This window comes from Pelmatolapia mariae, linkage group LG10_11, assembly GCF_036321145.2.
Source record: "Pelmatolapia mariae isolate MD_Pm_ZW linkage group LG10_11, Pm_UMD_F_2, whole genome shotgun sequence".
Classification (NCBI taxonomy): domain Eukaryota; kingdom Metazoa; phylum Chordata; class Actinopteri; order Cichliformes; family Cichlidae; genus Pelmatolapia; species Pelmatolapia mariae.
In genome coordinates this window covers 25561415-25589134 of record NC_086236.1, presented here as the reverse complement: position 1 = coordinate 25589134, position 27720 = coordinate 25561415, and the positions used below count along the sequence as shown (strand labels likewise).

Below are 27720 nucleotides of genomic sequence, written 5' to 3'. Positions count from 1 at the left end.
TCCAACATCCCTTGGAGTTTTCTCGAGTCCAGTATGATTTACTTTTCACTTTTAATCCTCCATCTTTGAGAAAAACTTACAATTATGCCTTGCACTTTCCAGAGCATGTAAGATTTCAAGGTCTCTATTAGACTTTATTTTGTGGTTCAAGTCAGGCCTTTCCCCCGTTTTCCAGTGTGCATTGTTCTCAACAAAGCCCATATACCTCTGCCTCCATTTTTGCTAAGCACTACTAGCAAACTCCACGGGAGCAAAAAGGTTGAATCTACACTATATCCAAGAACATATGGTACACTGCATTCTCAAGAGACATGGACTTGTGATGGCCTGTAATGGTATGTGTAAAAGGCTTGAAAACTCGAGCCTTTAAGGCCCTTGTACAGTGTGTGTGCATATAGTGTGAATATTTTGAGAGCTTCCACATCTTGACATGGATATATCTTTCCACTTAAAGGCTAAAAGGTGAAAACAGAAGGAAGTAAAAGAGCATTACGCTTCCCTTCCCTCGTAATTAGCCATTCAGTGCATCTAAAGTATCATACTCATTGTACCAGGTAAATGATGTGTTGCTTTTTTTTTTTTATTAGATTATAGCATCGCATTCACATGGGTAGATCTAATGTTAAAGTGAATATGAAATTTTACTTGAAAAAGAAATATTTAGGAATGAAAACAGTGATCCTTAACACATCCAATTAAATGTGATTTTGTGAAATCATTTTATACTCAGTGTCCCCTTTTTTTTTAGCACAGTTCACTGAGATAATCTGTGAAAAGCAAGAGTGCAGTTATTCACTTAACCATGTTAAATGATCTGTTTTTGCATACTGGGGGTGGGGGGCACTTGTTCGCCAATATCCTCAGCCTCCTTCCCACCCTACGCTGTGTACTGGAAAAGAGCTTAAAAGTGATGGTCATATCTGAGCTCTCAGAGGGGTAACACAGATTCTGTTGAGACTGTAGAACAGTGGACCAGCTTTTTACTTTCTAACAAATGATCAAGGGGGCTGGAAGTCTGCCAGTCCAATTTACTTTGGATTGGTTTGCAGACTAAAAGAAGGCTTATGCCTGGGTTACCCAAGGGATTCCATAGCTCTTAAGGAGTAAGGGATGTTAAAACCACTTCTGCCAGCTGTTATATTTGCATTTTAGACATGTCAGGCCTGTCCAGGATAGGTGGCAAACTTTGCCATTGTCTCAACTCCATTAGTGTAGTTTTACCAGACGTGATTTCAAGACATAGCTTGAGAAAAGCCAGGAGATCTGCTTTCCAGTGTTCTTCTGTGCCTCTTTCGGGAGGACCTCCAGTGCTGATTCGAATGGTTTTCAGCTGAGTGTAATACATCTAAATTTGAAAGCCACTGTTCTGCTCTGCCAAAGGATAGCACTCTCCTTTCTAGTAAAGGGGAATCATATAACATAAAGTATCAAACATTTCTTAAAATACTTGGTCTCAGGGGAAATGACAGCAAGCAAGGATAATGAGACGGTGAGAGTTGGGTGCTGTACTGTGCCTTACTGGTGAAGAGGAAATGTAGAGGTAGTTGTGCCACAAGGCAAAGGTCTTGATTCATCATTTCATCATTTGCAGTGAGTAGCCATTTGAGGGAGGTTCACCTGATATGAGTGCCCCTCACAGAAGTCTACTAAGAATAGCTAGCTGGGCAAAGGCTGACTTAGTACTTGCTGAAGCTAGCAGCTGCTCTGGGTTTGGATGGCTATCCCCCCAGAGGAGTTGGGAGAAGTTGCTGAAGACTGACATTCATTGGGCGTCTGTCTCCTCCTTTGGTACCTAAAATGCACTGTGTAGTTTGAAGAGCGGATTCAGAGGGTGCAGTATTATAGCCTTACAGAGCTGTTGGCATTACTATGAACTATTTGGAGCTTTTCACTGTCTCATCTTTAGGGCAGTCTCTTGTCATCTATATCATCCAACCCCTCTGGTAAATTCAGTGATTTTGTAGGATGTGGGCTTTTTGTTTTCAGGTGAAAAAACGCCCCAGAAGAGTAACTAAACAAACAAAACAGGGATGTTTTTGCTGTGCTGTTAGACACAATATTGTGTTAAACCTTTCTCAATTAAATATGTTACGTTATTGTTGTTACCACATAATTAACTAATATGTATCAGATCAGCAACTGTATTAAAGTAACATACACTGTAGGTATGCATAAAGAAAAAGAAAAATAGGATAGTATATTTTTTTTAATATCTATTCTCTCTGACTTCAAGCCATGGCATATAAATATCTTACAGTCACATGCATATTAAAAACACAGCAGCAACCTTGTTATCCTTGCACTAAATGTGTAGCAACAAGCAATTTGAATGAATGTTCCTTCCTAAGTGCATGACTGGGTCTGTGTACTTCTGGCACATTGTTTTTCTAGTTGAAGTAGTGAACACAGGTCCTGGGACTTTCCTACTTCAACCTCCGGAATGCTTCCCTCTCAACATTCAGGGGCTTCCTGACTGAGAAATAAGGCGCCTGTTCCCGCATGACAAGAATACTAGTTCTTCTTAATGAGCCCAGGTCCTGGAGTGAGATGCATTTTACACAATGTATCTCTAAGGCTGCAAAACCTTTTACAAAAAAGCAAAAAAACCAAAACAAACCCTAACATCCAAACACTTGTTTAGCTATTGGAAGTGATGAATAATGACAACAAACAAAGAAAACACTGACAGTGTTCATTTTTCCCTGAAGTGATTTTATTACAAAGTTCATGAGGACTTACAGTATTACAAGAGAATTTGTCAACATGCTGAAACAGAACAAAGCAGAACACAGGATTTAACAAACTGGTAAGATAAGACAATCCACTGTTCACGATAAACATAAAAACTGATTAAGTCCTCAGGAGGTGGGAGCCGGTGAATGACTACAGTGCAGGCATAGAACGGCCACATTCACACTGACTCAGCAAAGGTCAATCCAACCAAGGCAAGATGTGCACATCTCAAGAAAACATGTTACAATTTTTATATGCCATCGGCTTTTCTCAGTACTTTTAGAAAGCGTCACTTGTATGTACATAAAACTGTACAAAAACATGGCATCACAAGCATTTTATCCTATATAAATATACCAACAATTAGGATAACAACTAGATTCTCTCTTGCAAAGACGTATTTTCAAGGCAATTGTCTTTGTTCTAGATGAACAGTGAAAAAATGAAATGTTCAGATAATTTCAGTTCGTTTGGGAGAGGGCCTTCTGAATATGAACCAGCACTGACATTTCAGAAAGTTAAAAATAAAGAAAAAAGAGTAAACAGTATCTACCAATTATCTTTGGAATTCATGCTAAAATCATTGCCTGCCTGACAGCAGGCACAGCGTTGTGGAGATCTATGTACACTACACCACCAACAGACTTCTTTATTTTTTTTCACACAACCAGTTTGCTAAGAGTCTTTGATCAGTAAGAAAAAGAAAAAAAAATCTCTTGCCAATTTCAGAACGGTAATTTGTCCATCTGTCCACAGAAATGATCACCATACAATACACACTACAGATAGGCAAAAGATACTCAAGTGAATTCAACATTAAATCAATGTTAAGTACAAATTAAACATTATTCAACATAGTTTCGAGTGTATTTAGGTGCTCCGTGATGTCCTCTTACTTGGATCAAGGAGAACTGTTCTGTGTTTGAGAAAGAAGTAACCACAGTTCATTCAGCATGAGTTCAAAAGAAAGGTCAAACCTGGTGATGTATTGTTCCAGAAGTGAGTAGCAGGAGGTCATTATTGGCTGGAGCAAGAGAGTCCAACTTATCAAGAGAGTGGGAAAAGAAACCCAGGCTTGTTTTTGTTTTGGACTTAAATCAAACTCTCGCCATCCATTTGGATCAGCAACCGACAGTTCTGACACATCTGCTAAAAGCCTATTTATTCCATATATATAGATATTTTTTTTGTGATCAAAGACACAAATCAAAACATGTATTCCAAATTTACATCGTGACACATAGGCTAGAGCTGAATCTGAACCCAGTCAAAGCTTTTAGACAGATCGAGTTTTGACTGAAGCTATGTGACACTGATTTTATCCCTCATTGGTATCTTTCTCACTTGTTATTAATTCCAGGTCAGTGATCTTACCCGCTGTTTTCAGTTCATGAAGCAGCTAGCCACAGCTATGAGAGGGGAGCTCGGGAGAGCCGTGGGGGTTTAATCACAGTGTATCATGGCTGTTGTTTGAATTTTACGTAAGTCGCTAAATGGCTTTGAAAACAGCATAATGTGCTTTCTCCCCCTCAAGGCAGGATAATCGCCCACCTTATTTAATCATGGCCATGTCCAGTAATTTCCATATGTTTTCGCATTAATTATTCTAAACGTGGCTTTCAATGGCAGCATGATGAGGTAAGTGCTGATAAAAAATACCCCCTTTAACTGATTGTAGCTCTGTGGGTGGATTTGCATTATCTGGTGGGTGCCGTGTCCTGGGGTATGCTCACACATGCCCCAGCTCAGGACTTATTACTCACCCTAATTAGGAAATGTCCATTCCAGGCTCTTCCGCCCTTATTCAGAGACACAGTCTTACTGTGGAAATACTATACAGAGGTGAAAGGTATCTACAAATCTAATCAAATCAATGTTTAAATCAAAGACAACGACTAGCTCTTCGATGTTGTAAGGCAGGCTAGTGGAGTCATCATTAACACCCAATTACTGACTAATACATGGTGTCCTTCAGACACACAGTATCCTTCAGATTCACTTGGAAAATCTTTGTGAAGATAAATGAAGCCCATGGGCATGCCCTGTTTTTATTCTCTGCTCAATAGCCAGAGGAGGATAAATGCCTAATAACTTATTAAGCATGTTGTCCTCAATACAAGGAAATATATAATTAACAGGCAGTTGCGGCAAAATTGAGCCTTACTCCTACCACTGTCACTGTATTTGCAGGTATTCATTTACTGAAATGAATCAAATATTTATTTCAGCTTTTATTGTTGGAATCTTTCATGTCAGACCAACATTGTTAAATCACTCATTTCAGTGTGTATTGAATTCACCTCTGCAGAAGCATGTGTCCAGTGAGAGCTGATAATTAACATTGAAAATAGCACATACCACCTATCCAGTTCACATCATATTCACGCTCAATAAGTGCTCTATCTCTCTAGTGTCTCTCAACACTCAAGTGCCCTTTCCTGTAAATAATTCCTTAGGCCTTCATTAGATCAACACAAGTTCTCCTAAGCCGTGAGCGGAAAGCAGTATGAGTTTTAGAAAAAATGGACTGTGAATTACACAGAGAGCCCATCTGATTGTCACAACAGAGAAGAGCTTTCTCAACCGATACACTGGTATACTGTCATCAGCAGAGTAAAAAGCCAATCAGAACGTGTCTCGCGAGTGCTCTGCGTTTGGTCATTGTGACTCTGGGGTACTGTGGCCAAGTCAACCGTTTTCATGATGAACGATAGGTCACAGTGCTGCGAGTCAGTGGGACATAATGTCAGTTTAAATGCTGCCACACAGCTCTCTCCACCAAGTGGAAGAGCTCTACAGGGAGCAGAGGTAAAGGCCATTCTACTATGATTAGGGGTCGAAGGGGGTGCGTGTGTGTGATTGTGTGAAGCGGATAAATGCCTTCCACAATATTGAGCTCCACTCCGGGAGATGGTTTTTAATCAAGTTTAAACAGCAGCATAAAGAAAAGCTTAAATATGCTAAAACTCTGAGGCATTTTTTTTCAGCTTATGCCAGACAAAAATATATGTAGAACACACCATTCAAATGTATTTACAGCACTGTACATTAAGATAGACCATTTTATTTGATTGTTAGTCAAAAGTGTTAAGCCTTTTGATATGGCCTGACTGGCTGTCTATTAAATTAGATGTAGCAATGGCACAAGAGCACTGATCACAACTTTCAGTTTCAAGATATCACTTCACAGAATGGGACTTTGCTAACTACAGTAATGATTAGTTTCAATCTGTGTTTCCTATTCATCTGACTGAATTGTATCCCATCAAGATTTCCAATAAATAAATGAGTGAGTGCATCAATTAACTTTGTGGAGTCACTCATAAATATGCTAATAAATTAATATTTTAAGGAGAAAATGAGAAAAGCAGTGATCGAATGGGTCACAGCCTATATTGTTAACTTCAGATTGGGCATTGGCTTCAATGTGTGGACAGCCTGTTTCTCCTTCTTGAGGGGAGTGTGTATTTTCTTTAATTGTGTATTGATCAGATGAATATGTTCCTCACAGGTAAATTTCTCTTTTTGGAGTGTGAGCAGAAGGAGAGGTGGGTGGAAACTCAGAGGCTACGCTCAGGGGCATCTCCTCTAAGGGGCAGTCCTGATTGGCATCATGACCACTGCTGGAATAGGCACTGCGGGAGGGCGGAAGGCGCGGCCGATGCTCCTCACCACCCAGCCTGGCGTTCCCATTAGCCAGGCGTCCCAGGCTCCCTCTCTCTTGGTAAGGCACGAAGGTGGAGAGTTTCGGGGGGTTCCTGGTCTTGCGTACAGGGGAGGGATGCCCAGGCATCCAGCAGGCGTCTGAATGGCCCAGTTCACTGCACTCGGTTGTGCAGTTTCCAGTCATTGCCACATCAGGGAGGGAGCGGATATCTGTGGGCAGGAGAGAGCAAAAAAGCACCATCAGAGGGAGTTTCACAGCGACAAACACTGGAGCAATTTTCATTTAAAAAAAAAGTTGTAAAAAGGCATTTGTGAACAGAAATGGTGTCATTTGAAACACCCCGTGAAACCCACCCCCCTCCTTGAGATCTTTGCAGCTGTTGCTAAGCAGTAAGCAGCAGTTGCTATGTAGCTGTTGCTATGCACTGTGTAATGAGCACTACTGTGTGTGTGTAGCCCACGAGCTGATGTGATACATTCAAGAGACGGCATGCTGTGTCTATGTCATTTAGAAGTATCCAACAGCAGTTTGTCTGCTATGTTTGTAATATATCATCGTGTTGTTAACATGTTCAACCACAGTGAGTTAATTTCTATTAGTTGTGATTTGCATGCTGTAACTGATGCTCCAAGCATGTGTCAACATGAAAAAAAAAATACTACAGGAATGGACATAATGGAACAGCCACACATACTGGGGAAGTACAGTGTTTGGTTACAGAGAGAATAGCTCGATCCCTCTGGGCAAAACCATTGCTGAATGAGTTATTGATTGACAGTACTGAAATGAGTTCCCCTGCCCTTGATTCTCATCAATTTTTTATTCAACTGTTCCTAATTAAATAAATGGGTCCACGACCCAGTGACCTCGTTTCACTGTGGAAGCTGTGAAATCTTCCAAAATAAGTTTGCTTCAGCTAGCTCTCACAACTCACATGTTTCTCTCATGCTTGTAAAAGCGTAAAAAAAGGCCCCATTTATTTATTCATCGCTAATGTTCAGCTGCCAGGCAGCAGACTGGTTAAGCAGACCACCTGTTGACAAACTAAACATACATCCCATATTAAATTTAAATACCACTCAATTTATCTTTGTTATCCCTTCAGACTCAGCCTGAGATGGCCAGATCAATGTCTGAAGAGCAGACAGCTGAGATCCGCGTGTGCGTGCAATGTCGCTGATGTGTAAAGTTTTGATTGCTGTGATAAATGCATTACTGTAAATGCCACAATAGTGACCACACCATCGAACGAGACATCCGTCGTGGGAGAGCTGTCTTGTTTTGCGGCTACAGGACGGTGTGCGAATGAGAGCAAATGTTCTTGTTGAGAAAGCAGAAAGCCCGCCGCTGAAAGAAGCTGGTGCATGTGAATGATGTAACCACAAGAGGTGACGTATTAGAGGCAGCGGTTCACAGCTAACAGAGAAAATGCCAGCTTGACTGTAAGCCTGTGAGACACAACATCAGTATTGTGCTCATGACCAGTGGCAAGATAATTATCTCACAAAAATGCCAGATCTCTGAGGCTACGAAAAAAGAAAAGGAAAAAAGCACAGCATCTGGTTCAACGAGGATTCAGTCAATCAAAAGCGAAAGTGGGAAAAGCTTGTGTGCTAAAGATGTTAAAAGCTCTGATGTTTACTAAAAATAACAGCATGGCATTTAGCTTAATTCATTGTCCCTATTTGTGTCTAAAATATTCCCCTGGGTAAGCTACATACAATTACCTCTTTGTTTATTAAAATAATAATAATAATAATAATGATCGGGCATCTATTGTTGCAGTTAATCTCATTGTTCCTGTAATCCTAAACAGCTAGATGTTTAGGCTATTTAATACTTTCACTTCACAACTGAGCACTGTTCTTATTCATGCTTAATTACATCATTATGCTTAAGTGGCAAATTCCTATATCTGTTTAGTAGGTCAGTGTCAGCGAACTAATATTATTTTCATAAGAATGAACAACACTTTTATGGTTGATTAAGAACAAGGAGCTACAATAAATGAGGAATGCAAGCGTGTACACGTTGAGGTGTGTGTGTGTGTGTGTGTGTGTGTGTGTGTGTGTGTGTGTGTGTGTGTGTGTGTGTGTGTTTATTGCCTCATGCAAGATGACTGGAGTTTGATTTTCTCAGTTCCGCTAAGAGCATTGTCTGTATGCATCTCTGCAGCAAAGTGGACTCTTGGTACAAAAAGATGTTCATGGGAAGAGAGCTGGAGAGAGGGTTGAGGAGTACGTTTCTAAGCGCAGGCACAGTCGTGTAGGAATCTACCCCAAAAGGATTTCACACTTGATTAAAACCTCTCCACAGCTTCCAGGAGGTTTATGCCACACCAAGAGGGCCTCGTGTTAAAATCAGCACAGCTCCACATCTATGAATCACTGTACAGGAAAAAGGAAAGACTTCACTGTACTGGTTTCCGAGAGACTTCACATGCCACAACTGGGCATGTTCCTTATAAATTAGGCATTGCCATTATGTGTCCGCATATAGGACCGCAAACTCACAGTAAGCTCCTGAAATTCACAAATGTGAATACTGAATACTGTGACATCTTCACTCACTGTCAGGTTGGTAATTGACTTCAGGTCGGCTGTATTTTTTATTTTTTTTACAAAATATAATGTGGAATTATTTAATGAAATGCCAACTAAAAGAAAACATGTAATGCGAAATGATGCCATGCACCACTGACAGGAATTAGAGCACATTCTGAACCACGCTCATCATCATCAAGGGCCAGAAAATCAGCAGTGACAGCTAAATACACGACTAGCTTGCCAAAGTCTGCCATTTTCTTCCGACGGTGCCAAAGTACATATCACACGTCATTAAGCGAGAACATACAGCAGATAGTCTAATGTCAGATATTTTAGTAGGCCATTACCTTGACTGTTAGTGCTTTATCTAAATTTCATATGGTTTTATTTATAATCTAGCTTTGACATACAAGCTGTTCTTAATGCACAATTTAGCGAATAGCAGGGGTATATTCAACTTCAGCTCGCTGTGCTGCTGCATGCTGTCATTAGCACTCTGCAGTGCGTGTCATTCCCAGCCACCCATGTCAGCTCAAAACAGTTTTTAACGTGCAATAGTAATGGATTAGTTATTGTGTAGTGATGACAGAATGTTATGATAGTGTGTCTCATTTGTGAAAGCACAAATTTTTACATTTGCTTCTACTGACCTTTCTGTCACACTCAAATCCATTTTCACACACACACACACACACACACACACACACACACACACACACACACACACACACACACACACACACACACACACACACACAAAAAAAATCTATATTGGTAATTATACTTTTGTGTCCGCCTTTTGCTGTGGCCATTAGCCATCTGTAGCTGTACTACAGTCCACTTACAGTGTGGCACAAAACTGTCCACTCTGTGCATCAAAACACACTCCCACGCTTAGCTGAAATGATCATTGTTTGAATATTTGGTGGACACAATAAAGCAAATGGGTCAACCACAGGTTGAAGGAGCAGCCAAAGGCGCAGTGGGAAAATAGGTATTTTCTCACCCACTCAACCCTGTTTTCTGCTGTACCTATACCTGAAATAAATCTGCTCACAGTCTGGAACAAACCCTTTAGAGTTTATAGTCGTGTATGTCATGGATGGCGAGCCAAGGTGGACAATGGAGAACAGATGGGCAAACCACAGCACTATTATGCCAGTGGCTGAAACAGGCTGACTGGATTTAGAGAGCTTGCGATTTGGTTTTGAAGAGCAGTGACTCAATGACATTGCTTCCTTTCTGCACAGCAGAATCCTTTTCCTCTAGACTCACAGATAGATTGCACCTGTAGCGTTCTCCTTTTATAGTGGGTCAGTCCCATCTGCTTGCTTAAAGCAATATCATGGAAAAGAAAAACAGCAATTTCTACCTTCTCCCACCTTCAGAACCACATCAGCGACTCGCAGTGAACCTTAGCCAGGCTTCTAAAAGCACCTCAGCTGCAGTAGCATAACATGTACTCCACAGTGCAGTTACAGAGTGGGGGTACACACAGAGCTTAACCCCCTGGCTGACAGATACATGTGAGGGGTGGGTTTGCATGCTGCTTGCATCAGGGTGCCAGTGGGAGGTGTTGAGTGTCTGAGGCAGGCTTCCTCATCGTCTGATCCCCTGCCCACGGGTATGGGGGAAGCTGCCTCTTCCTGAGATTTCACACTGCTCCTCTCTGTTTGATTGCAAATGCTGCCTCTCCCCACCGGCTGCTTTCCAGCGTACGCGCCAGACCGCTATGATCGATGGTGAACAAATATGAGAGACCTACAGCTCACGGAGGGATAACAGGGGAAAAAAAAACAGCTACTATCGTTTGGGATGTGCAAGAGATATTAATGGTATATTTGTGGTACCTGCAAACAGTTTATGAGGTAAATGACTACAGAAGTTCCAACAAACAAAAGGAAGAAGAAGAAATATCCCAGATCTGAGCAGACGTTAGTGTGTGTGTGTGTGTGTGTGTGTGTGTGTGTGTGTGTGTGTGTGTGTGTGTGTGTGTGTGTGTGGTGGCTATCGGTATAATAACTGGGTGCGAATGCATAGTGTGGCTGTCATCCTCTGCGAAGAAAAACAAGAAACCAGGATTTTGTATTTCTTTAGCTATGACATGTCAAGCCTTGTTATTCAAGTGTTCTCAGTAAGCACAGTAAGCAGAAGCTACCAAAAACATTTTTTTTCTCTCCAGAGGAGTACATTTTTAAAGGACTGAAACTTGCTACAAGTGCACAAACATAGTGTTGACATGCACATTTTCCTTGCTCATTGTAATGGAATCCAGAAGAACAAAAACAGAGTTTGTAACCTCAGACGTGCACTTTCACATCTTGCCAGCCTAACTAGAACATGCAGGCTTGTAAGCTTTGTCACCTTTACTACACAGAAACTGATGGGTGAGATAAAGCACGGTAAAGCTCTTTTTGTTATAATACTGTGGCGGCGCTCTAAAGATGATGTAGATTTCTTAAAGCATCGTTTTTGTGGAACAACCCCTGCTTTCAAGATCACTATGTTTTTCTTTCATACGGTTGCATGAAATGATGCTCTAAAGATGACGATGTTAAGCATAGTTTAGTTTCTGTTAATGAAAAACTTCAGTCTGTTTGAACTCTTAATGGTTGATTGTTTTGGTGGAGACAGGTTCAGCAATTCTCAGTGAAACTGTACAGAACGTGATGGCAGGATAAGAATGTGTATTGAGTTTTAAAACGCATGTCAGAACCTCCTTCAAAGACTCTTTAAGATCTGAATTCTCAGCTTGCTGAGCGGGCCGGCCTCTCGCTGACAGAGGCTGATGAGTGGACATGTCGGCCAGCCGCACGTCAGGAAAATATGCTGTAGATGGTTCATTGGGTGATGGTACACCTCCTGTCAGTTCTCTCACCATCCACCATTTTGTCTTAGAGTTCCTTTATTTGAAAACTGCCTTTTGTGTCACTGCGTCTGACAAAGCCTTAGCACCTGCTGACAGATCACGCTATGCACCAGCTCCTCCAATTGAGAAGTTGATATGCGGTGTGATATGTCAACCAATACTAAGGCTTTGTCAAACTGTGACACATACGCAAGGCGTCTTCAGATAAAATAGATTCAAAACACAGGTGAAAGGCTGGGCAAGATAGCAATACGCTTTGTTTCGTGAGTGATATAATTGTTTCTCTGTTAGTGCACAAACATGTGTTTGAAATATGTGTGTGGAGAAAAGCTTCATGCTTCTGCTGACAGCTGTATGTTTGGCTTGCCGACCAATTACGGACTGGAGATTGCATCCTGAAACTTGACAGCAAAAGTATTGATCTGTAACACCTGGGGCCTGTACTACCGAGTAAGTTCAACATATCGTTTCGTTATCACGAAACGTAAATTCAAGCTATTGCATTCCTGTAACCAGCAACAAGGTCGCCAGAGACTGGGGAATGTGTTTAATGTCAAAATATTATTTGCAACTAAGGTCAAATGGATTTTGGAAGAAAGAAATAATGTCCAGAGAGAGACTTAATCACCATGTTAACCAATCTTAATAAAGAGCTTGCAGAGAGTGACTCTTTGTAAACTGACAGGGGGCATATTGTTAGGACAAAAGCATGATTATTATACCTTTATCTATGAGACATATTCAAAAGAGTAGCATGATATAGCATCTGAAGCAAATTTGAGTTTGAAGCTAATTTTGTCTCTCGTTTCCCTCCACAGTCCAAAAGCATCACTTAACAGATAATTTTAAGTTGGCTGTGAATGTGGATTTAAACATGAATGGCTATTTGTATCTCTGTGTTATCCCTGTGATGGATTATTTCTTTAGGCCAGGGTAAGCTAATGTTTCACAACAACTTCTCAATATTAAAAAGTTGACATGGATTGTTTAAAAAAGGATTCTTGAGAATTTTTATTTTATTTTATCATTACAAATAGCCTTTGATTTAATTATTGTGCTTCATATGATAACACTGTAGACAACAGCCCTAACCTCAGTCCTACTGAAGAGTTAGTGACTATGCTTAAAAGACAGGTCTGTGCCGAATAAATAAATAAATTAACTCTACCAATTCTGCGAGAAAGAGCGGTCAGATATCCAGCCAGAAGTTTTGCCAGAAGCTTGCTGATGGCTACCACAAGCATCTGACTGAGGTGAAACTTGCTAAGGGACATTCAAACAAATATTAGTGGGGGTGAAAAAAGAAATGAAAAAAATCCTTAAAAGCCCAAACTTAGCATAACGTTCATGTCCATATATATATGTGGATGTATCATGCTTGTTACTCTGCATGTTTTACGCTATTAAAGTAAAAAATTCTACCTATATCACTTCACCTAAATCTTTTATTAAGGCAGTCAGCTTGGAAGCATGGAGACTATAAACAGTATTACTCTGTATGCTGTATTCACTCTCATATTCATTCAGAGAGAGCTTCGGGGACAGAGTTGAATGTGCGCATTGAGTTTGAATCACATTAGTTAGACATCAGTGATCTACTGTAAATCTCGAAATTTGCATATGTTCTTCAGGCCAATACAGGTATTTTATTAATGCTGTTCATTTAAATCTTTACTGTGGGCTGTGCCACATTTGATGAAGGATGTAATGCTAAGCAGGGAGACACTGATTGTGATTAAAATATACAGTTTCAGAAATATGTTAACTACGATGCTAAACACAGTTAAATACAATATAAAGGGACATGAATTATTTGTCACTGTCAATACAGTCCAAGAACATCTTAAATTAAATAAGAATTGAAATGATTACACACACATTTTAGCTTCGCAGGTTTTTTTGGCAGTGCTTTTTGCAGTCTTATAATATATTTATACTTGCATAATTATATTTAAACCCACTTTGCCTCTTCCGCTCTGTGGTTCTCTTACTCCTGAAATAGGAAACCTCAAATTTCCCATTCAGTTTTCCTTATAATTTAATTAGAAATACTCCTAGAGATGCAGACAAAATCCCTGTGGTGTGGGGTTGTGACTGAATGCTCAATAGTCTATTGTTTTTCTTTTTTTTTCCCTTGATACAACTATATAACATTGTGACTGTCATCAGCATATAAAAACTTGATTTCTAGCTAATAATCTGATCAACTGCTATCCTTTGTGCTCCTATGTGTCAGTCTGAAGTCAGTTGCTGGAGCAAATTAATTGATTATTAAAAGAAAAATGGTTTAATGACCGGTGACAGTACTGAGGTTGGAAGAGAAGATGAAGCCGAGAAATGTGAACACCAAAAATACCTTTTATGTGAAGTTTACGGTTGGGAAATATTGTCATGATAATTAAGCGGAGCGTTTCATCACCCAAGCCATTCTCTGATTACTGTGTGACATTTACTTCAAGAGTCACTTGTCTATTCCTGTCTCATACCCAAACGTTCTTTCTTCCTCTTGTCTGAATGTCTCTTTCTTGGTCCCTGCCTTTGAAGCTTTCCTTTCCTGCTTTAGGCCCTTTCTATGGCCCCTTTCAGAGTGGCAGCACTTCATGGCCTCATACTAGCAGGTAGAAGATGTTTCATTTTGTAAATGCTGAAAAGAAAATCTAAACACTGAGTCCCCAGCCTGTTAGTGTTTGTTGAATTCAAGTTCCAAGAAGCACAATATACTTAATAAATATTAATGGTCTGCTTTTCAAATGACAGCAAAAAAAAAAAAATGTGGTTGCACTGGAAACATTTTTTTTCCTCATCAATAAGAAAATCAAAGCCTTCCTTACATGTGATGTCCATGTCTAATTATCAAAGAGGAATTATTTTCTTCTCAGGATTTTCCCCTGGAGTATATTTCTATGCAGAACTTTGATGCTCACTATCTTTCGCTCATTGATCTTATTGACATGCAACACGGATGTATTCCATAATCCATTTGTTGTTCTTCCTCACCTTTCGATCAAGATGGTATCGCTTTGCTAATTCTGCCTTTGATCTCAGCAGTCTGCAATGTGAGACATGGTTAACTTGGGAGCGCTAACATTAGCTGCTAATTAGCCTACACCTGCACAGGGCTTTGAATAAAGCGAATAGAAATGATAAAGTCACACACAGAGACTGTATCCAATCTGAGGTGATATATTTTTAGTAGGTTACAGAACCTCGCCTACGGGCATGTTCCATGATGACTTTTAACACCTAATCTTAATTCATATCCTTTAACCAGAAACCAATGTGGCAGACCTGGATTTATAGCAGGGTATCTTTTCATCTACATGTATTGAAGGCCATGTATCGACAAGTGATATAAAGCTACTACGAAAAAATTTAAATAAAACATTCACAGGAGGTACATAATTTCCACCACCAGTATGGACAAACATTGACATAATCTCACAAAATCCGATCTTTAGAATCGCGTAAGCCGCCCATGTGGCAGATAAATAATGACCCAGGAGAGGCAAAGCTTTATTCGACTATTTACTGTAGATAGAGTGTTGCTGCATGACTGACAATTCTCTGGAAAGTCAGCATACTAACGCAGTGAGATGGAAAGCTCTGTTACCACAATGCTCTCAACAATACAGCTATGTGTTTGGAGCAGGACAATTCAAATTTGTAACACAGCGGAATATGAAAATTGCCTTTTGTGTAGCAGAAATGCTACAGGAAAAGAACAGCGGCAATCTCCCAGTGCTTCTCCACCCATTTATCCTCTTTTTTTTTCTTTTTTTCTTTTTTTTTGACAAGGCTTTGATTAGGGAAAGGGGGAAAATAACACATGGAATCAAAAACATGATTGAATATGTAATTATTAAAGGAAAATGAAAATTTCAGTTTTTATATATGGACTTAAAGAGAAGTGCAAAACATAGAAGACGGCAGGGGGTCATCAAGTTTTTAACACCAGCTTGATTCGGCCCTCTCCTGTTGTTCTGATCTGTTGCATTTAGCTGCTACTGTTTGATTGACTTTTATGAAGCTTTTGTTTGGTGAAGAATAGTCAACTTTGATGTTTTTTTGACATTACTGAAGTAATCATCTAATACAATAACAAAATTAACTTAATATTTTCTCAGTGGAGAATCAAGAGTACTTGTAATGTGGCCTGTCTGGAAGACTGAGTATTTTGGTTACTAGAATGAGGACCACACCTTCACTTAAGTAACATCTTATGTATTAAAGGCACTTTAAAGAAGCGCCATAAATGTTTTATCAGCTTAAAATGTCATAAATGGCCAGGGCATACACTTCATTATGAGATAATAAAATGAAAATTTAATGCACTGATGGGCAAATTGGGTCATGTACACAGCAGTCGTCTGGGTCTGTCTGTGACCCTGGGTGTGCATGGCATACAGTCCCTGTTTGGCTAAAATATGTCAATTTTTTTTTTTTTGTGTTACATTTTAACTACCATGTAATTATGCTTAGTGGGAGGCAATCAAGTGCCATGGCAATAAAAATAACTAAGTGGGAAATCAATACCTGAAGGAAAAAAACAAATACCAAAGGCACAACAAGAGTAAACATCTGAAGATTTTTTTTTTCATTAAAGTGTCTTCTCTCGCCATCTGTTTTCTCAGGGCCTGTGGCGGCTGTATGTTTGATGGGTACCTCATCTCCAGGCTAGATACTGTTTCAGTAGACAGCTCATCAAGATGAGTGACAAGTGTTGGGGCCTTGCACATGGCATGACCATCCAAGAGGAAGTTACCCAAAGGGAAATTGAAAAGAAAAGAAAAGAAAAAGATATAATTTCTAAAGTAAAAAAAGGTTGCATGAAGACCAACAGTACATGTCTCTGTTCCAGCTCTGTAGTTGGGAACTAGAAAATATCAGTCACGATTAAACAGCAGAGTCAATACACGCTCTAATTAGACCGAAGATCTAACAGGAATGCATGGTGAGACCGAGCTGCGTAGTCATGCAATATTCTGTCAGAATTACTTTGCCTTGAAACAAGGACTATTTAGGGATAGTCCACTATATAATGTAGAGTTCAAAACTCTGTAAAACAGAGTTTTGAAAGATCCAAAGAATTTAAGAATTGATTAAATAATCAGTGAGGTGCAACATGGATCAAAAACACGGGCAGGGCCCTGGAAATATCCTGATGATTTAGTTCAGTATGGAAGTAAAATGTCAGTGATGTCACCTTAAATGCATAACTGTATTATATTTGGCCATGAGGGTAAGCAAGACTAATTCAGGTCATTTTATTTAGCTCGAGGCATGTATGCTATTGACTGCCTGATATACCATGTTAACATAAAACTGCAAATTAAGAATTGATTCTTCCACCAGAGGAAAAAGCGAGAGAGATTAAAAAAAACGCACTGTTCCTTTTCATTCTGTGTTCAGAGGACAGTTTCAGTTTCACTGGATGCAGGCCTCATTGAGTTTGTATGGTCCCTGAACTGTAGTGAATTCTGCGATATCTGTGAGAAAGCCTTAAAGCGAGAGCGACTCTGTCCCTGTGAGACTCACTGGAAATAAGGAAATGCATGTCAGACCCATACAGTACAATTCCAGTCCCTCAAGTGCCATCCATCATTGAAGGGCAGAACACTAGTTAGAGGGAGGTTCAGCGGCTCTCGGTCCCCATCACACTATGATGGAAAGATGACCCCCGGGCTTACTCTGATGCCGGCCTGAGCTGCCCAACCAACTGAGGTTGAAGTGGAACTGGCCCCTAGCCAGCCTCTCCTCCCCCCCCCGATGCATAGCACTCTACCTGCTCTATGAATCACATAGACTGGGTAAGACCCAGTGAGAGCAACAGAGCTCTACCACCACTTTCTATTTCTGCCTCCATAAAGATCCCTGAAGTTTCAAGTCAAGATCCCCTGGATCTGTCGGTGGACACTCAGCTGAAAAGAAGCCACAAGTGACGCCAAGCTAATTAAGAAAACTTTCTTTATGTGCGTTTATAAACTTGTAGTTTTAAGCACAAATTTACACACACATCACCACCTCCAAACCTGCTGCTTCAGCACTCTGTTGCCCAGACTCACTGGCACGGCAAGAGCAGGCAGCGTGCTATCCAATTTTTGCCTAAGTATAGGGAGCTATCCACTTTTGTTAGAGTAATACATGAGCACATCTAAAGCTTAGGGATAGTGGCTTAGGCACACTGGCTCACTCATTCATTTTACAAGCTTAGTGCTAAAACCGGACAATTTCAGTGGCAGCATGGTGTAAAAAGCACTATTTATGGAGCCTAATGTGCGCTTATATGCATGTCCTTTCCTTTCAGCACATAATTCTGAACACTTATCTGGGTTTTCAGCCATGTTATATACATGTGGCTAAGAGTTGAGTGGCTTGTGTAAATCATATTGAAGAGGGCAAGGGACCTGTCCCTATAAAGCAGGGACCTTCCACAAATTCTCAAATTTATTTGCTTTCCTCTTTTTTTTTTTTCTTTTTTTTTGCAAAACAAGCAATAAAACTAGACAAATATTACAATTTTAAGAACTAAAGCCCAAATAAATTCCAGGTTCTGATAAAAACATGCTATTATAAGGGATGTTACCACAGCCTTTGAGTCAGCTGGTCACAATGATGAAATTGCAGAGAAATCACTTTTATGTGTAAAAGAAGGTAGTCTGAAATCAAATGCAAGGGCTAGATTTATTGGGATAATGGGACTTCTGTTCGGGTTCCATCTATTTCACATGTGGCTGCAATCTCTGGCACACAATAAGTCAGTTCACTCGAAGAGACAATAAGCCAACTCTGTACTTTGCTACAGTTAATGGTCTGAGATGTAATAACATGTCCCTTCTGTCACAAAGCCCCTTTCAAAGGTCTGCAGTCATTTGACAAATAGTCTAATATGTGTGGCCAAAGTTTGGGATGAGAGCACGGGGCTCATTGTTAGTGATCACACAAGCGAGAGCACATTTTCATTTTCAAATTGGGCAAAGGAAAATCTAGACACATTCAAAACTGTGACGTGTTGACACATCATCAGTGCCATTTTGGATTCAGCTGTATTGTCCCATGAAGTCATTTGTAAAAGGGTTATAGTTTACCATTGTCCATGGTGTCAAAGCCACATTCAGGTTATTGAGTTTAATTCTGCTCCAGTTAGGCTCTTCCAGTGACCTGTTTGCTCTGAAATAAACCTACAAACAATCAGGGGGTAACAAAACAGCAGCAGCTGATGTGAGCATAGTGTAATGCGTGTGCTAGAATGAGCTCAGGATTATAAGCGTATTACTCATGACAACATGCCTCAGGGGACCACTTGTAAGGACTTTTTTTTTCTGCAGAAGCCTCCACAAAACTGCCAGTCCCATGACCTGCCCCTTCTCTGGGTGGTGGCAGTTCCAGCAGTGGCTGGCATAGGCCACAGTGCTGTTGTAGGCTGGCATACTCTAATCCACTCAATAGTACAAACGGGCAGAGACACTGACAAGGCATAATGGCATCTGTTGGAAGAAACCCACACCCCTGCATCAGCATGCTTTACTGGCACCCAGGCAGGAGCCCAAGCAGGCACCCATGGACAAATGGGCTCAGTTATTCCATCTTTCAGTTTTTTTTGTTTTTTTTCATACATCTTTATTTGCTAAATAATAATTTCCTAATATATATATATATATATATATATATATATATATATATATATATATATATATATATATGTTTCAATGTCCTGAGTGGAGACTAGCAAAAACAGTAGTGCTGCCTGTGTGATAGTGATATGGCAAGCAGAGGAAAGCAAAGGAAAGCCCCATGACAAGAGTTCAAACGGAACAAATATATGACGCTTCATGCATTATCTGTGAGATCTAAGGAAGGGAAAATCAGACAGCATTTCTAAAGAACCTTATTATCATGCAAATGCCATTTTTTCCCATTTTATCTCAACCTTCTCAATAGCCCATATGGCAGTGAGTCCGCACAGAGGAAGACACGGGGAGACCTCATGCTGGGCAAGCGGCCACATCAAAATTCCTCCATCTGTGGTCAATTGGGTTTGTGTGTATGTGTTTGTGTGTATGTGTGTGTGTGTGTGTGGGTGCATGTTAGTACCTGTCTGCAATCTACCTATGTCTGTGCTAGCCCTCATATCACAGCCAAGATCCCAATCCACTGATCCCTGGAAGAGTGATTATTGTCTAGGCTGGAGTGAACAAGGCGGGACTGATGGTCAAACCAGTGTCCCAAAAAGAGAGGAGGGCTTATCGTAGGTCCTGGGACTTATTACTCAGAGATCTGGGATAGGTGAGCATTTTTATGTTGTATTATGTGACTCCAGCTGAAACACAATATATTTGTTCTGATTAAGCTAATGTTGGCAAAAATGTACAAAAACTCCAGTCATGTTTTTTCCCTTTATAGTATAAGTGATTGAAAGCAACTGAAGAAAAAACATTGTAAATTAAATCAAGTGAACTCAGGATTAAAGATGATTAAAGTTGCCTGATGCTATCTCATGTAACTGAGAGTTTTTTGATACTGATGTCTGTTTATTTATCAAATCCCCAAAACGATGCATTTTCTTTTTGAGCCAATCAGTAATAAATACTGTAAATCACTCTGACATTACCACTAATCAAAATCTAATCAGTAGTGTCTGATATACAGTGGATGGACAGATGGGACAAACAGAGACCAGTCATCGGTCTATCTGTGATTTCACTGTGGATGACAAATCATGCATCTTGACAGCAACCAGACATACAAGATAAGCAGTTTTCATGCTGTCTGAAGCAATCAATTTAAATGGAATTACAGAGCTCAGTGATTATGATGAGAGTCTATTAAAGTAAAATAGCACTGTAATCAAAATGATTTAGAGATTTAGAGCGCGATGCAACACCCGCCACTGCAAACAAATACATCCATGTACTGTATTCAGGTGCACATGCGCGCCCACCCATGCCCCCACATGAGCACATGCATCCAATGGACAAACATTTCTGATTAGATTAACAGTTGAGCAATGTGCATTCTACACCGTGAACGTAAGAGCGGAAAATGCACATGGGGAAACTGAAATGGAGTGCACTCTAACACAGCCGGGAGACAAGAATTAGAAAAAGTGGGAGGAGGGAGCAGCTGCTATGGGCATGGGGGGGAAAAAAGGAACTCCAGAAATTAATTTCTGCAGATCAGACAGCATAGATGTCATATAGCGGAATTTTTTATTACTCTACTTTGAATGAACTCTTAATACCAAAGCCAAGAATCATAACGGAATATGTTTATGCCCACTTGAGCGAAGCTGTTATAGACTACATACACACTTTCCTTTGAGCTACTCAGCCCAGTAAACCAAGGTCGTATTACTTTAGTCTGCAAGAATCTTAGCAGACAGGGAAAAAAAACATTTTGTTCATTTTAACTTTCAAAAGGCTTTTGATTGTATTTACTCAGACACCTCTTTTAAAACTTTGTAAAGCGGAGCTAGATTAAAGATTTTTTTTTCTTCTTAAGTATTACATGGCTATGCAGCGGTTATGTTCCCCATGTACAAACTGATTACTCAGTATTCCCATTGCTGTTAACCAATTAAATTATATACAGATTAGGCTCTTGAAGGTAAGAAGCCTTAAGTACACATTTGGACAATTTAAGTCTTGCCATTTTGCTATATGCAGATGATATTGTGCTTCTGTCAGAGGGAATGTGTTAAAATTCTGTTTAAGATGATGGAAATTGTCAGTCAAAGGTAAATTATTTATTTTAGGGAACAAATGTATTCGATGTGTTTTTTAATAAGATGGGACTTTGGGACTGCAGCATGGGAATATATATAGAAACTAGCAGGATTGGTTTAGAGATCATTAGAGTTGGGTGCCAACACGATAGAAGGGTGTGAAAATCTTGGACATTTTACTTATCCACAACATTATGATGCATGTGTCAGCACCATATTAAATTATGTTTTAGTGATAAGAGAATTAAAAATCAGCCTAAAAGCAACAAGTCTTGGTTAACTCGCAAGCATTTAATCAATCAATCAATAAAAAAGCGCCACTAATTATAGATAAACCGAAAAGCTAATATACTTACCTCATAAATTATTTACAGCTTTAATAGCAGTGTTAAAATTAATAGCAACAAGCATAATAGTAATTTTTCTATGTGTAATTTTATTAGTAATAAAAGTGATTCTGTATTTCCAGTTTATTATAGGAATGAAAAACCTGACTACAATGAGAATTTCACTGAATTCCCAAACTGAAATGGACTTTTGAACTACACAGTCTGTAAAAATGTAGATTCGCCAGTGTCAGAGTTCAACTTGTATAACAAAACACACATCCATGTCGATATTTTCCAAGCCCGGTGATGCAAAGGCTGACAGTCTGGGGTTCATATATTGCGTTTTATCCAACTTAAATGGAGTGACACATCGTCCTCACCTCCCCATTTTTTGCCTGTCAGTCATCTTTACTGCAATGAATAAAGCTCTGTACCAGTACAGCCTGTCACTCTGCCACTCAAAATGCTTAAAAAAGACTTCATGTCACTATTCAGGTGAAGCTTGGGAGGAATTCCTCTGTCTCATTTGATTTTTCTGTCTAATCTTTCATTTTATGTAGGCTCCCTGTTATCTCCCTGGAGTGGGAATCACATTTTAATTAGGTCTTTCCTTGGTTAGCAGTTCATCTTCGCATCTCCCTGTCCTATGTGTTCATCCTGTGGGCTTTGCATCCTTGTCAGAGATTCCCTACACCCTGTCACAATCTAACGTTGTCCCCATCCTGTGCCACCTTTTCATTCTTTAACTGCTCTTCATTCTTTCTTTCTTTAACTTGCGATCTTGCTCCCTTGCTGCTGAGAACAAAGGCAACCCTTTTATTTCTCACAAAAAAAATGTGTTTTCCAGATGGCAAAAATGCAACAAAGCCACAACAATCTAAAAAAGAAATCATACATATCCCATAACATAATTATGTGGACAAGATAGAAATGTGCTAGTTGACTGCTGGCTCCTGAACCCGCAAGAGCGAGACTGTATATGGGCTGACTTAATCTGATGTTTAGTAAACTTAGACCTGTGTAGAGGCAGAAGGAAGTGCAACATTTCGGAGACTTATCCTTTTTTGCACAACCACTACTCCAGTCTTGAATTCCAATGTCACTAATTGACACCAACATTTGCAGCAGAGATGAATAAACTAACTAATGTGACCCAGCACAAGAAGAGGCAATGCATCACAATGCAAGATGCTTTACTAAAAATGGAACTTTATCATCTGCTGCTTTCAGGTGACAGTGACACATTTTAGCCTTTGATCCTGCAATGTTTTGTAACTTGGGAACGCTTGAGACTGAAATAGTCTTCCTTTTTTTCCCCTCTCATCACTTAATCTTTTTCCAACCGTGATGTATACTTGCACTGACAAAAGATGCATCTGGGTCTGTTTCACCCACAGTGTGACACCTTAACTGTCAGTGTTGATCAGCAATTCATCAAGTCCTCAATGATGCATTTGCCTTTTATGGGGCAGTCAAAGGTCTACCTTTAAAATCTATATGCTAACAGAGCTGAGCCCTTACTGCTTTTGAGATAAGACCACATTAATGAAGAAAGTTAACATTCTAGAAATGCAAGCAGGAGGGCGAGGTGTTGTAGGTCAGAAGTGAAATATCAGAATTTACAAGTGTAAGACCAGGCAGCACTGCAACACAAAATGCTACAATAATTGGAAATGCACCATATGTATCACTTATCAGAGACATGTAATGGATTGTGTTTGGCAGCTTAAGGCAGCAAAATTGTTATTTTGATGCACTGCTCACAGATTTGCAGATTTGTAGCTATGGCCTTAGCTATAAGTTTTTGTTTGTTTGTTTGTTTGTTTGTTTTTTTTTTTTTGGGGGGGGGGTGTTCTTTGCAATATGAACCTATAGTGAGGCCGTCAGTGTTCTGCTGGTGGATTGATTATTAAACCAAGAAATTATGGCACCTGCACACCTTAGCTGCTGTGTAACTTGTGTCCGACTAGGAGCAAGGAACTGCTATGAGTAAACATAGTGTAGTCTGCACAGATGTCATGGTTCAGATTTATTTAGAGGGCAAATGCTTCATTAGTTGGGCTTTTTAATTAGCACACTTGTGAGAGAGGGTCATTAAGGATGTCTGACAGAGGACCTGCTGATGAGGGGGATGGAGACACTGCTTACTCCAGCCTTGGTACACCCCCCACAAACACATACGCACGCACCCACGCAGCACAGATCTGCTCAAAAACCAATAACATTCCCACACAGTCATCAACAACCACAGCAAGTCAACGTCAAGCGTGCCACAACATTTTTGGGCTGAAATGGCCAGGGAGCACAAACAAATCTTCTACATAATGCATGTCTCAACCAAAGCCCGTTAGAGCCATCAACATTCAAATGCATATTCATAAAGAATATGCCAGAATAAAGAGGCTTGTCAGTGTACCATTTTCTGGGTGTTCAGTCTCTCCAATACTGCCATCTGGAGTGGTTCTCTCATAGTGGTCCTCAGGCAGGGTCAGGGGTCCAATGCGAGGACCAGACGATGACTTGCTGCTTGGAGTCTCAGATTCCTCCAGGCCGCTGTCATAGTAGCTGTGCTGAGAGGCATCCTGCAGGTCCTGCACAGGGTTGGTGGTGGAAAAGGTCACTCGCCGATGGGGATGCTAAAACACAGAGAGAAAACAAATGAATTTGTTCAGTATAAAGACACTTTTTTACCCCCCCATAACCCTTTTTTTCTTTTTGTTTCCTTTTTGGTCTGCACAGTTACATTCACAGCTCAAAATACATCCATTTAGAACTATTCTCTAGATTGTGCTGGCCATATAAAGTTCACTAATAAAAAGTCAGAAAATAGTATTAAATATTAAAGACCTTTAAATATTAAATAGTTTTTTAGTCTATTATTATTCTGAAGATTGAATAGGTCAGAATTATATGAAAGGAGTGAAGATGGACTTCAATAATAAGGAACAGAAATTAATTAACTACCACAACATTCCAATATATTCTACAGTAGATTAATAGATGCATCAAAGTGTGAATTGGGGGCATGCGTTTAAATATTCTGACTGTTTATGGAAAGTGATTGAAATTAGTTTGCAACAAATAAGTGCCAATTTTCTTTCGTTTTTTTTTTTTTTTTAAACAAAGCATCCTTGTAGTGCAAACTGTCAAAGTTTGATTTTCCTTGATATCCATGGACATGAAAGTAAACATTTTAAACAAACGTCACATGGTGTCATAGAAACTGTAACCGCGATATGTACGATTATTGCTGTCACTGTCATTATTAGTCAGACAAAAGTTTCATTTTCTAAATCTGCCACTGCCAAATGAATTCTGATGACAATGATTGGTACACTAATCAGTAGCCCCAGTGAGCTACTTTCTATCTCCATATTTTAATATTTCTCTTTCCCCAGCTTTTGATGTTTAACTGAGTGGAAAGCTAGACAATATTTCCACAGTCTAACTAAAAAGGAATCCAAAGAAGATCTAAATAAGGCTAACAACAAAAAGGGCACTGCAAATAAAGTTTGTGACAGACATCAATTTGCCAGCATTAGAATATTTCATTAAATTTGCTTTCAGTGGTTTATGCTGATAAGATTTGATGAAAGATTGTAAAAAGTAAATGAATGAATGAAAATATTGATAGCTTGAAGAGGAGCAGAGCAACAAATGATAAATCATTTGAGATCACACCCTTTATCAAATTGAATGGCTTGTAAATAGAGTTAGGAGACCATTAAATTTCCTCTTCCAAAGATCAGTTTACTAATGGCTACCTACCCGCCGATCCACAACAGAAAGATGACTCCTTGCAGTGCACATGCAATCTTCCCCCACCCCCACACATGAGCACCTCTCGTAAAAGTCAGGAAAGCACTGATACAGCAGAACAGGCCTGCCAGTGCTGCACGAGTCAGCCCCGATCAATACCACGGGTCTGCGCTTTCTACCGTTCAACCACTTTTCTGGCAAACAAATCCATGCTAGAAATCATTCGAACCATCAGCTTTTAGTACATACACACACCAGATATTGAGAAATGCTTTTAGGGCTTAGGTAAGTGCTATCAACAGCATGGTAGCGGGCTCCAAAATGTTTCCAGAAACCTGTTCATCTCTCCATCATCCCAACCCATCATACTTTTTTTCTCAGTGCACTGATGCATCTCTTAGACTTTTATCTGAATAATGACTATGTGAGTTCTATGGTGCCTCATAGTTTTTTTTTCTCTTTTTCCCTCTCAAGAAAGCTACAACAACACTACATCAATAAATGATAGTCTCATCTTGGATTCTATAGATTTATGTATATTATTATGTACATAAGAAACATAAAAAAGACTTCTATGTCTTTTTTGTTTCAGATATAGTGTAAACAAATGAAGAAAAGGGGCTGGGGGTGGAGTTAGGGGGTGTTTGGGTTCTATTAAACATGCTCTTTGATTGTACATCGACACATAAAACATTTTTAAGCTTCATTTGAAATTAAACATACAAAGCAAGAACACGTTTATTTATTGTTTATTATACTCAAACGAATTTTTAATTTGCCTCAGCTGATCTAATTCAGTTCTGAAAATATTACTAGTATAAATCGTGAAAAGACATGACACATGACAAACACACACAAATTCAAAATAGAGACTCCTCCATCACCCTGGCTGCTAAGGATTTTCACTTCTATGGTATTTTACAAACATGAGTAGACAAACTATATATTCCAGTGGTGCATTCTTAAAATCCGATTGGTCATCTCTTCGGCTCCTTATATGTTTAAAGTGAGGGGGCATTTAGTTGTTCAAATATGGATTCTTGCTTACACGTCTCCTCAAGGCATCACTCCAGAGAGTCAGCATGTTTCCTGAGTATGATAACCAGCAAAGACTGCAGAGATGGGAAATAGATTCCCCTTTTAGTCAGAACAAAAATCCTTTGCCAGGCCTTGGGGGCTGCAGGGATGCGGCAAGACGGAAGGATGGAAGGGGAGGCTGAGCAGGAGTGGGGAGTTGGTCAGGCAGACACGGGCGGCGCTTTGGCTAGAGGGGACAAGCAGAAGGATTAGATTCTGGGAGACTGGAGGCGGGAGAGTACGATTGTTTGGGCATTGTTGTAGGAGTAAGAAGCTACAGGGCTGAGAATGAGGGAGGGGACATTTATGATGACATCTAGAATTCATAACCCTATTTAGATTTTGCTAAAATGGCCTTGTTCATAATAATGTAGTCCCAAAGCAGATGGAAAGATATTGCATGATTCTGTCTTTATATGAGGACCAAGATACAATTTTACATAAACAGCAATTGTCCACTGCTTAACTGCCCCCCCCTCCCACCCCCCGGCATTCTTAGTCAGGCTGTCACAGAACAATTTCGAGCTAAACATGGTTATAGCTGAATGAGTTTTAGCTGAACGTACATACTGATTACTAGTAAGATGATTATGTTATTTCTTAATTTCTTTACAGTTTGCTGACATGACCATGTTCCACTCTTGTGAAAGCAGGCTGCTGTGTGCTTTCTTAAATAGGCTATTTAATTATACATTCATACAGTGCTCCTTTGCAAATACCATAATAACCAAGTGCTTTGTGATAAACACATAACGGATTAATAGTCTTTTCAGTGCATATATGACCTGACTGTAATGCCTTGGACTATAGCTGAAGACTGCACTCCTTGTTCTTCTCTGCACAGAGTTGCTACTAAATATGAGCAAAAGTGAGCTAAATGGCAGGAAAACACAAAACAGACACGATCTGTCTCATTAGCAGCAAATGAACTTTCAAAATAAAAGCCAGGGAATTGTCCACAGGTAAACTGACTGTGAATGGCACCATTCCCTTGACAAAATATGGATTTGCTGCTAAAA

The 27720-nt window shown here is 39.8% G+C and overlaps 1 protein-coding gene across 1 annotated transcript in view; it reads right to left on the bottom strand.

Moving 5' to 3' along the window:
- Positions 1-2705: 2705 nt before the first annotated feature.
- Positions 2706-27720, bottom strand: part of pcdh1a (protocadherin 1a) — a 98847-nt gene continuing 73832 nt past the window's right edge. Inside the window, exons 4-5 of the mRNA XM_063486403.1 lie at positions 24282-24501; positions 2706-6609 (exon numbers count right to left, since the gene is read on the bottom strand). Coding sequence (XP_063342473.1) covers positions 6239-6609; positions 24282-24501 — 591 coding nt within the window. The 3' untranslated portion in view covers positions 2706-6238. The remainder of the gene's footprint in view (positions 6610-24281; positions 24502-27720) is intronic.